Source organism: Platichthys flesus, chromosome 14, assembly GCF_949316205.1.
Source record: "Platichthys flesus chromosome 14, fPlaFle2.1, whole genome shotgun sequence".
In the NCBI taxonomy this organism is placed as follows: domain Eukaryota; kingdom Metazoa; phylum Chordata; class Actinopteri; order Pleuronectiformes; family Pleuronectidae; genus Platichthys; species Platichthys flesus.
In genome coordinates, this window is record NC_084958.1 from 23,695,282 (window position 1) to 23,706,795 (window position 11,514).

General features: G+C 48.0%; 1 protein-coding gene across 1 annotated transcript; it reads right to left on the reverse strand.

Moving 5' to 3' along the window:
• Nucleotides 1-181: 181 nt before the first annotated feature.
• On the reverse strand, nucleotides 182-10,566 carry oc90 (otoconin 90). The gene is made up of 13 exons (XM_062404393.1): nucleotides 10,524-10,566; nucleotides 10,124-10,192; nucleotides 8,904-9,078; nucleotides 8,377-8,483; nucleotides 7,676-7,807; nucleotides 3,694-3,801; nucleotides 3,177-3,287; nucleotides 2,684-2,905; nucleotides 2,070-2,162; nucleotides 1,795-1,966; nucleotides 1,477-1,583; nucleotides 994-1,297; nucleotides 182-700 (listed from the first exon to the last, which is right to left on the reverse strand). The coding sequence occupies exons 1-13, from the start codon at nucleotides 10,564-10,566 to the stop codon at nucleotides 424-426; spliced, it is 1,920 nt and encodes a 639-aa protein (XP_062260377.1). The 3' UTR covers nucleotides 182-423.
• Nucleotides 10,567-11,514: the final 948 nt, after the last annotated feature.

An 11,514-nucleotide genomic window follows, 5' to 3' on the forward strand; every position in this document is an offset into this window, starting at 1 on the left:
CTCTCTCCGTCCATCCCTCTCTTTATCCATGGTCCTCTCTCTCTCTCCGACTCCAGAGCTGCAGGATCTAGATCTGATTCTACTTTTGTTCTTCCTCACATCACAACTTGAGTTGAGAAAATCATTGACGTTAATATTGAAGATGAATAAGATTTCAAATGAGCAGCGATTTCCTTTGATTCAAAGACACAGGAGATGATCTTTTTAATTTCTTTATGTTTTTAATTAGTTTACTCGAGAACAGCTTCACTTCACAAATCTGAAGAGAAAACCTCAAACATTGATTTTCAACATCATTTCTATAAATTACATCTGTTCACCAACTAATCGGCCGATCTGCTTTTTGTTTCCTTCCTCTTCCTCCTCCTCTTTCTCCTTTTGTTCCTCCTCCTCCTCATCTTGCCCCTCTTCCTCCTTCTCCTTTTACCCTTCCCCCTCTTCCTCCTCCTCTTCCTCCTCCTCCTCCTCCTCCACCACCTTCTTCTCTTCCCCTCCCTCCTCTGGTTTCGTTGATGGCCGGTGTGTGTGGCTCTGCTCTGGACTTGGCCGGTGGTTTAGGGTTTGAATCCCACTGAGTGTCTGTGTCTTTCCGCTCTCATCACTGTGGTCAGGAGAGAGAGGAGGAGGTGGAGGAGAAGGTGGAGCCGGCTTGACGGAAGGAGTCAGCTTCTCCTCGTCCATCTGGTCCGAACTCTCATCGCTGCACAAAGAAACAGTTTACAGATTTCTGTCCTGATTCATAAACAAGCTTATTTAATTCAGAGAGTTCAGGATTATAACATTTAAATAACCTATAATAACTATTTTATTTAATCTTTTTTATATGAAACTACTTAAGCTTTTGTCCATGTCCTATCTGCTAACATGGAGGAGGTCGGTTGTGTCCTCTCCTGCAGGCAGCCACCAGGGGGCGATGGAGACACTTTAGGATCCGTCCCATCGTTTACGAGTTTTTAATATTTACAGTAAAGTTAAACCGACTCCTTCTCTCACCTGTTTTGAACGCGGCGTGGAGGAGGCGTGCTCTTCTGGGCCGACGCCTCCTGTGTGGGCGGCGCCTCCTTCAGTGGCTCGTCATCGGAGCGTCCTCCCGGCGTCTCCTCGCTCTCCTCGCTCTCCTCACTGGACTGGGGGGGAAGCTGTGGCTTGGGGGGTCTGCTGGCCCGGCGGCAGGGGGGGGCCGGTCCTCCACACTGCTGCGTGGGCAGGCTGTGGTTGAAGTGCGCCGCCGCCATACACTCTGCCGTGGTTTTGTCGCACACACACTGAAGTTTGTCGCACACAGTGACGCCCTGACCTGAGGAGAGAGAGAGGGACAATCAGGGAATGAAATGAGTTTGTTAGTTTGGACGAGAAGAGTGGAACGTTCACGTCGTGATAACTGAGACACAAACTACACAACAGATGTTCACAACATGTTCCAGTTCTTAATCCGTGGTTTGATCCCGTTGTTGCTCGAGTGTAAGAAACACTCACACTGTGACTTCCTGTTCGTACAGGAAACGCGAGCGTTGAGCTTCCTGTCCGCCCTGCAGCCCATGGAGCTGATCTGCTTCAGGCAGCAGTGATGGAAGAAGCAACACCTGGAGACACGGGTCACATGCTTTTAGTTCCGAACTTTAAAAGACACGTCAGAGACCTGAAGAGTTTAATTTCACCATTGAGACAAATTTCCGTTGTCTCAAGAGGAGAGAGGAGGGACAGACAAATGTAGACAGAGGGACACACGTCAGTTCTTCTTCAGTTTCAAACCCACGATGTGTCTCCGTGGTTTCGTCTCTTCCTGCTGCTCACCTGTCCAGCTGGTCCAGGGGCTCCCCCCCGCCCTCCTGTCCACAGTAGCAGCCGTACATCTCGTACTCGTGTGGACATCGTCCCGTCAGACACTGGAGCATGTCCCCCAGCGCCGGCATCGCCCGCCCGGCTCGCCCGGCGCTGCCGTACAGCGTGAAGGGGCGGCTGCATTCTGCTGAGAGACACAGGGACAACACCTTCAGCACGAGGACAGACTGTAGAAACCTGCTGGAGCGGGACAGTCCCTTCTGATTGGTCCACGGACCGAGACGTACCGTGGCTGTCGGCTTGTAGCTGGACCTCGCTCAGACCCACGGACTCCAGCAGAGACCAGGCGAAGAACGGCACCGTCCTCTTCTGAGCCACGTCTGTCCACACCCCAGAGGGACGACACAGAGACACACTTTGACTTCACATCTTGAGATGTTCTGCTCCTGCTTGTCTTCTGACTCAGATAATTCACTGCTCTCCAGCTTCAGCTGTAAGAATCTGTTTCAGTTTAATGACTCCATGTTCGATTGTGCGTTTGCTCCTTTGTGCTCGTTGCCGCTCTAATGATCCACTTTCCTGCTCCAACAATTAATTGTGTTTAACACGAGCAGTGAGCTGGTGTTCCTCACACAGCCTCTGAAATATAATGAACTTTACTGAACCCCTGAGAAGAACCCGTTAATGACTCATTTAATTTAATCTGGTGAGTTCAGGGAGCTGAGAGAGTCACATGGTGGAGACCACTTCCTGGTTCTGAGGAGCAGGATCATTACTGAAGAGCTAACGACCACATGTCCACATGAACTGAGCCAAGTGTTCCTGACGTGTTCCTCACATGTTCCTCACATGTTCCTGACGTGTTCCTCACCTCTCTGGCCTGAGTCTGACTGAACTGTACCGTGTGTGTCTGTCTCCTGGGAGCTGTCCCTCTCGTCTCCGTCCACGCTCCGAGGCTCGTCCGTCTCCTCCTCCTCGGACCCAGCTGTGGTGAGTGGGGTTGGTCTTGTGGTGGTTCTGGATGTGGTGATCTCTGATGGGGGGGTGACGGAGGTGACTGGTCTAACTGGTTTCGTCACAGCGACGGTTCTCACTGGAGTCGATGACGTCGTTGTCGCTCGACCTGAAGCGAGAGACTGAAGGTTAAGATCCAATCAGCTTCCTGCAGGACTCTGAGACGCCTGTCCATGTGTCCAGTGTGTAGAAATGAGTGACACCTAGTGGTGAAGTTTCATTGTAAAGTATTTAAATATAAATATAAAGTATTTAAATATAAAGTATTTCACTAACTGAACCTTTAGAGACTGAAACTCACTCGTCTCCTTCAGAGTAAAGTGACCCTGACACTTCCTGTAGATGTTTAATGATGAAATGTGAATTCTCTAGTTCCTCACCTGGACTGAGGGCAGTGAGAGGAGCAGCAGCCGGGGGGGGAGTGAGGTCCTGCTGCCATGAGGCACTGGGAGCTGTGGGGGGGACGGCGGTGCCACTGGGGACCTGAGGACCTGTGGACGAGGCCGGGACACAGATTTCAGAGTGAGCGGTGGTTCTTAAACGTTAAACTACGACTCGACGTGGTTCAGGGCTGCAGGTTCCAGGTCCAGGTCAAGTCCAGGTTCCGGTCCTACTCGGATGAAACCACCAGGACCGAGTCCGTTCAAATCTGGTACAAATCAGATTGACTGGTGAGATTTGAGAGGTCAAAGGTCACAGAGATCTCAGAGTTCCTGTTCTCGAAAACATGAACCTCAATACACTGGGGATTATTTCACGATCTTAAAGCAAAAGTTCAGATTACAAAGCATCTCAATCGCCCCCTGGTGGCTGGCTGCAGTGTACCTCAGAAATCCCACCTCCTCCATGTTAGTGGACCGAACTAAAAATATCTAAATAGATGTCAAATAAATAGACCTTCATCCGTCCTCTGGGACGTGGGCTTGTCCTGGGCGACGCCCTGCTGTCCTCCCGGTGCAGCTGGAGGTGAAGCTGGTGTGGACGTGGAGCTGAGGACTCGTCCACCTGCAGGACACAGCAGAACAACCAGGTCCTGAGACACAGCACATTATTCCACTGGATCGAACAAAGCCCTCAAGCTGCAGTCGCCTGTTTCTCCTCCTCCGGGGTTTAAACCAGATTCATGAGTCGAGTGATTCTCGTCCTCGAGCCGGAGACACCTGTCGAAGCCTTGAGTCGGAATCACACACGAGCGTCAAGAGGAAAACAACCAGTCGTTAGAGGTTTTAATCAAATCATGATAGAGGAGCTCAGAGTGTGTGTGTGTGTGTGTGTGTGTGTCACTATACAAATCCAGAAGTGGATGAATTTCAATGAGGAACAGCTCTAAACCATCTCAACGGCTGAATCCTCCTCTGGTCGATCTTTCCCATGATTCATTGCAAGTGAACAAAGTGACGATGCTAACGAGCTAGTTTATAATAATGAAGATGGACGACATGACAGCGGCGGCCCCCTGCTGGCTGGCTGCAGTATAATCTGGCCTCCTCCATGTGAGCAGATGGGACATGGACAGGATGTCTCTGTCCTTTCGGGTCGTTCTTCTCTCTCTGATGTTTGTTTCTGATCAGTTTTGTTTGAACTAGTTATTTGATTATATACAAACAGGCTGAGACGTGATGATTGACAGGTGTCAGCGTTCGTCTACAGGATGTTTTGGCTTTGTTCCTGGAGAGTGGGAGGAAGAGGACGTCCATCTTTATTTAAGGTCTGTGATGTCTCCTTTGAGCGGCTCTCCAAGTAGCTACCGACGCAGTGGTAACAGATGGACGAGCCGCTGTGAGCATCAGACCACCGGCACAGCTTCTCCTTCTGCTGAGGCCACGCCTCCTTCATCTGAATACATGGAGGGACATGGACCTGTGAAGTTCTTCAACACGTTACAGACGTGGGACAAACTGACCTGCTGGAGAAGCTGGTGTCGTCCTCTCAGTCGAAGGCGTCGCTCCTCCTCCCCTCACGGGCGTCGTTGACCTTGTTGATGTTGTTGTTGTTGTTTTGATGTTTACTGTCGTAGACGAAGTTGTAGAAATAACTTTGGCTGAAGAAGAAAACAAGATTCGCTGCAGTTTGATTGGTCGTGTTTGCAGATGAAATGATTTGATATCCTCTGATCACGTGACGTCACTGGAGCTGCTGGTTCGGAGACTCAGTGACTCTCACCGTGCTGCTGGGAAGCTTCTCCTTCATCACTCTCATCCTCCTCCTCCTCTTCCTCCTCCTCCTCAGATGATTCTGGCGTCGCCGGCGTTGTTTTTTCGGCCTTTGGGCCGTTTGGAGCTGAGGTTGGTGATGAAGTGGTGACGACTGAACCTGCGGAGCGGAGAGACACTGAGTGATAAAGACGACTGAACGTCAACCACACTTCAGATTCATTTGAGTTTTCATATCCTTCATTGTGACTCAAGCTCTTTTTCTTGTATTTTAAATTGAGAGCTTCTTCTTCACCTTCCTCCGACACCTCGCTGGGACTCGTCGTCCTCAGAGAAACGAGAGAGGACATCGATGTCGTCTTCAAACTTCCATCTGCAAAGTTCATCGAGGATTCATCTTCACTCGCTGACAAATACGAGTCTGTGACAGAAGATTAACTGATTTAATGAAATGAAAATCAGACTCATGTGTAGTTCTGATTTCATCAAGAGGGTTTTTGTGTTTTGCAAATTTCTTCTTTCAATTTCTATTCTTTTATCTAAATACCTTTTTCTTTACTGTAAAACAAGTTTTTATGACTTTTACACTTAATGAGTCACGGCTCACTGGAAGGAATAATGTGAACACGTCATTGACATAAAAAAGAGAAAATTACCAACTGTTCCTTTATGTAAAAATAAAATATAAAGGAATAAGATCCTGTTATTAATCAACCCACACACACACACAGACACACACACACACACTCTTCTTGGCTCACCCAGGCTGGATGCTGGAGGGCTGTGAGATGCAGGATCCACATTCATCTCCTCCTGCTCGAGAGCTTCTTCTGTCCCCGTCTCATTCAAATCTGTAAAAGTGGCGACAGGAAGCGTTGGAGCCAGTGAGTGAGTCATCGAGCAGCAGGAGGTCGACAGAGAGGAAACTATTCCTGGAGCCGTCGAAGCTGCAGGACGATCACACTGGAGCCAAATGTACAAACATGGGCAGCTGGGATAAACAGAAAGAGAGCCTGAGCAGAGAGGATCATGGGAAACGAGAGTGTTTGACCTTTAGAGATGAAACTCAGGTGAGTCGTCTCCTCCTGGGCGCCACCTTCACCTTCCTCAAAATCCACTGAAACAACAACACACAACTACATAGACACAACTCCCAATAATCCTACACAGGACTAGTTCTTCTGCTATAGAAACACAAACAAAACGACTTGAACTAAACCCTGAATCATTAATATCCTCACACTTGATATGTCCATATGAGACCAAGTGAAGTCACTGGAGAGTTGTACCTGTTGTCGAGTTGTGTAGATAGAAGCTCAGCGAGTCGTTCAGTGCAGACGGAGCCTCTGAAAGAAGAATCACCTGTTTTACACTCATGTCCAGGATCTTTTTGAGCTTGGGTATTAATGTTGTACATGACCTTTTTGTACACGTGTAATAAGATTTGTAGCCGTAGATATATTTAGTGTATAATTCACATTTGTGCAGTCGATGATGAGGCTGTTGATCAAATCTCTGATCAGGGATCAACGTGGATTTCTTCTTCATGATCTCTGCTCTCTGTCGGGATCTGATCCTCATTCCTCAGCATCAGGGAGTTAAACCAACTGTTGTTTCAGCTTTCAGACGTGAAGTGATGGAAAGAAGTGAATCGATTTAAAGTTGAGTTAACGAGGGAATCAGTGAAGTCTTTATTCAAACAGACTCTACAGCAGCTCCTCTTCCTCAACCCCAGCTTCTATATCTAGACCTTTTGTTCCATCCTTGTTTCTCACGCTGCAGCTGTGTGGGCAGGAAGCTCCTGCATCACACGTCAAGAGGTCAGCGATTTAATTGGCTGAGAGGAGCAGAAGTGTGACTCAGCTGTTTCTAATCAATCACTTCCTCGGATCTGACATCGCCGACCCGCCCAGGAACCGGACCTTTGATCAGAGTGATGACATCACTCAGATGATCGGATCAGAGTGATGATGTCACTGAGACGATCGGATCAGAGTGATGATGTCTCTCAGCCAATCGTATCACTCAGACGATCGGATCAGAGTGATGATGTCACTCACACGGTCTTATCAGAGTGATGATGTCACTCAGACGATCGGATCAGAGTGATGATGTCACTCAGACGATCGGATCAGAGTGATGATGTCACTCACACGGTCTTATCAGAGTGATGATGTCACTCAGACGATCGGATCAGAGTGATGATGTCACTCAGACGATCAGCCCAAAGTGATGATGTCACTCACACGGTCTTATCAGAGTGATGATGTCACTCAGACGATCAGCCCAGAGTGATGATGTCACTCACATGGTCTTATCAGAGTGATGATGTCACTCAGACTCACCTCCTCCAAACGCTTGGTCCATCTCCATGGTAACACCGAGCACATCTGAAACACATATTTCATATTTGTCTGAACTTTCAAAATAAATGACCCATATGAACTTATCCAGTCATAAAGTTATTTATGTTTCAGTGTGATTCATGTTTAAGAAACACTTTTATTTAACTTTATAAAAGGCATTAAATGCTGGTAACTTTCTCAGCTGATTGACTTGCTGAGCGACACATGTTGTGTACACTTTTATTGTGTAACAGGTTTTGTGCAGTGGCTCAGGACGTTGAGGGTGTCGTCCAATAACCCTACTCTTGATGGCTGAATGTAAGAGAGGACAAAAGTCGTTTTCTAAGACCTGACTAAAGGACACGCTGTGTGAAGTCTCACCTGATTGGTTGGTGGAGGAACAGGAGGACTCGGCGAAGCCTCTCAGAGTCCAGTTGAACGAGCTGTGACTCATGCAGTCGATGGCGTCGAGGTCACACTCACAAAACATCCGCTGACACCAATCACCATCATCTCCCAGATCAGAAAAGAAAATACGGGCCGTGCATTAATATCCACAGAAACTGCACCGTCATGATGGATCTGAAAACAGGAGGGGCCATCGTCTGTTCCTTCTCTGGTGGAGAACACTTATTAAGGTGTGTCGCATATTAAATGCTGAGTGACTCACATTAATCATACAACATAACTAGAATCAGAGGAAATCAGGAAAAGCAGAGAAACTACGTTCAGCTTCGACTCAAGAGAAGATTTTCTGTGTGGTGTCGAGGTCCCTTCCACTAACATGGAGGAGGTGGGGTTTATGACCTATACTGCACCCAGCCACCAGGGGGACGTCCAAATGTTGAGGCTTCACTTTCATATGGAGAAGTCATAAAGTCCATCTTCACACACAGTGTTCAGAGGAAACCACCGGGCTCCACCTTCTCACATCTCTAACATCAGAAAACGGATTGAGGTGTAATCTTTAAGCGTTTATGAATTTGCGGGGTCAGAGTCTTGTCGACTTCCTGCAGTGACTGTCAGGTTTGTTTCATATTTACAGTTCAGACACAGAGAAAGAACACGTCTGTCCATCTTACCACAGCTGCTGTTTGCAGCCGGACAGGTGAAGTTGTCTGGGAGGTGCGGCAGCTCCTGCCTGCAGGGGGCAGCGTTCTGGTAACACCGTCTGTGGGTCTCACAGCAGCTGCAGTAGAAAGAGGAATTAGAGCGAGAGCTTCTAGAAAGAAAGATCACATTTCATTTTACTTTTGGTGAATACAGAAACGACAGTGAATCACAAAGATTGTATTGTCATATTTTTCTTTCAGGGAAGACGATGCTACCAATAGCATTGTGCTAATGCATGCTGATTGGTCCGCTCAGACAGGACACCTCCACCTGCTGAGTCTGAGGACAGTAGAAGACGTGAGTGATGATCTGAAGGAGGAGCAAACACCAACTCCTTCATCTTATTAAACGATGAGAACTCCCTCAGTTCTCAATCTCCAGTCTCCAGCTGGTAATCAAACATGTTCTCCCAGCTCTCCCAGTCCAACATGCCTGTCTTCAGCCTGTGACTTCAGTCGAGCTGCATCTCAACACCAGCTGCTGGTTCTCCACTCACGTGTCCAGAGGGTCCACGGGGTTTCCAGACGCCACGTGTCTGCAGGAGCAGCCGTAGTCCTCCAGGTCGTGAGGACACAGCCCGGTCGCACAGCGAAGCTTCACAGCAAAGTTCAGCACCGAGGGGAAGTTATCGAAGACGGAGTGGATCCAGGTGAAGCGCAGGCCCAGACACTCTGGAGAGGAGACGGACACCAAGACGGACACAACAGAGACAAACACACGGAGGCTGTGAGAACAAAAAAAAAAACGAAACAATTTCATTCTTGTTCCAATTCGATTTCCTCCGTCTCGAGAGCCGACTGATTTAATCACAGATAATCCTGTTGCTCCTGAGTCCAGAGACACATGCAGGGCAGAGAAGAGGCTGCAGCTCTCCACAGGACAGATGTCCCCGCGGGGCTGATTAGGACCGGAGGTGTCCCAGAACATCACAGCGTGTGAACCTGTCCACCTCAACGACAACAACTGTAACACAAAGTGCCACAACGAGCAGCAGCTGAGGAAACGATGAGTCGGATCGGAGTGAGACGCTCGGTCCATCGAGTCTGAGGATCTGTTCAACTACGTCTGAGATTAACTTCAATTTACTTTCTTTCTTTGTTTACTTATTGATCCGAAGGAGAAAAACACTGAATAGAATTTAAATCCAAATGAAACAGAAGTTTGTTCCATCCACCGCTGTTATCAAGTATTAGTTGGTTCACTGAGATGAGCAGCAGGTGGCGCTCATTCTCAGGTCAGGCTCCATGATATGATGAACAGGTCAAAGGTCAAAGGAAGTTAAGTGTTGGACGTGTTGAGGTTTCAAAGAACACGAAGCCTCCTCATTGGTGCATTTTCCTCTGCTGCCTGAACTCACATGACTTCTCTCCTTCATCATTTATGTGCTAACAAAATGTTAGTTTGAATAAAGTTACATCTAAAATCTACACTTTGAGGAAATGGAACATGTGAACTCGTCCTCCTTGTTGTAGGAAGGTTCCTCTCAATGAGCAGATGAATGGATCTGATGGTGGATTCTGGATCTGAGACCCTGAAGCTCCTCAGCTCTCTGACTTCCTGCAGGACCCTGGTTCTCCTGAGGCTGCGTTCAAGCCTCCCACTGAACCGCTGACTCATCTCTTCAACTGAACCAACAGTGATCAACCGCCTCGTTAGTGAAGATGAAGATGAAGCTCACGTGTCTCATGATGGTTTATTACATCACCTCCTTCTTACCAATCATGAAGTCTGCAGTCTGGTCACTGGCCTTCGGGTCCGGGCAGAAGACGGAGCTGGCACACAGAGCTGAAGATGGAAAAGTGATTATTATAAATGATTCATGTACGCATCATTTAACACGTCACATGTTCATCTTACTAAAGTCATAGTCATGACAATATTTCTGTCTTCAACCAAATCAAAGTGGAGAAATGTCCGGGAGCTTTTTATCTTTATATTCAGAATGAAACAAGTCGCTGTTTGTCATTTTTGATTTAGCAGATTGTGATGTTATGTTATATTCTCATTTACAGTCAACTCATTGAAAATAGAAGAATTTAATTACATACAGTTATGAAACAACGTTTGTCTAAGTGGACCTGACGTATTAACGTGTGGGACATTGTGAGGAACTCACCAGTAGGAACAGCAGACAGGATGAAGATCCACATCAGAAACATGACTGGAATGAGGCTTCAGAGGCAGGAAGCTGAGGGTCACTGGTGCTCACAGGTCAGAGGTCAGCTGCTCACAGGTCAGAGGTCAGCTGCTCACAGGTCAGAGGTCAGCTGCTCACAGGTTAGAGATCAGCTGCTCACAGGTCAGAGATCAGCTTCACGTCCAGGACTCGTTCAGCTCGGCTCTCCACCGAGCTCCAGAGGAATGTCTGTGTTTCAGCTGCTGGCTGTTCCTGGGTCTGTCTGCTGCTCGGTGCAGGTGGAGGAGACACAAGGTGATGGAGAATAAAAACTGAGCTCATTTGTTTAAACTGTCTGCTGCTGCTGCAGGAGGCACAGAGAAGGAGAGCAGACGGGAAACGAGCTGCAGAACCAGAAGAAGCTGAGGAGCTGAGAAGAGAGCTGGTGGGTCGTTGGTCCAAATCACTTTTTTACCAGTTTCACATCAGAGTCTTTAATCTGTAATCAGTCACAATCCTGACGAGGAAAACTTCAACCTCCCACTTTAATGTTACGATAAACAACAACAATGATCTGTGACAAACATGTCTTCAACAGGAAGCTAAAGAAACGGATTTACCTTCTGTGTGGAGGTTCCTTCATTGAATCCAGGTTGGAGTTGAACACGTGGATCTGAGCAGCTCCAGCAGCAAACACCTTGTCCTCTTGTTTCCAGCAGAATAAACTCTCAGCTCCACTAACTACGTTTATCAGTCCTACCTGGGGGGGGGGGGGGGGGGGTTCAGGTCTTATTGGCTCTCAGGTGACACCGGAGCAGGATCATGGTTCGGTCCCTGTGCAGGTATTTGAGGCTTTAACAGAGGGGGGGGTCTCGACAGGGAGACCCACAGAGTGGTCTTTGTCCCACAGGGAGGTGGGGGGGGGGCTGGATCTGTGACCCGGGGGTCGACCTGCTCTTATCTGATCCTCCCAGTAGTTCAGATCAATGAC

What these genes read in the sequence shown, in the direction of transcription:
- oc90 (XM_062404393.1), bottom strand. Translation starts at nt 10,566, where the DNA reads ATGTTTCTGATGTGGATCTTCATCCTGTCTGCTGTTCCTACTG. An exon ending in CCAGGAGACAGACACACACG is followed by an intron (nt 2,163 to 2,683) that starts GTACAGTTCAGT and finishes GGGTGTGGACAG; the next exon opens with ACGTGGCTCAGAAGAGGACG. An exon ending in GCTACAAGCCGACAGCCACG is followed by an intron (nt 1,967 to 2,069) that starts GTACGTCTCGGT and finishes GTCTCTCAGCAG; the next exon opens with AATGCAGCCGCCCCTTCACG.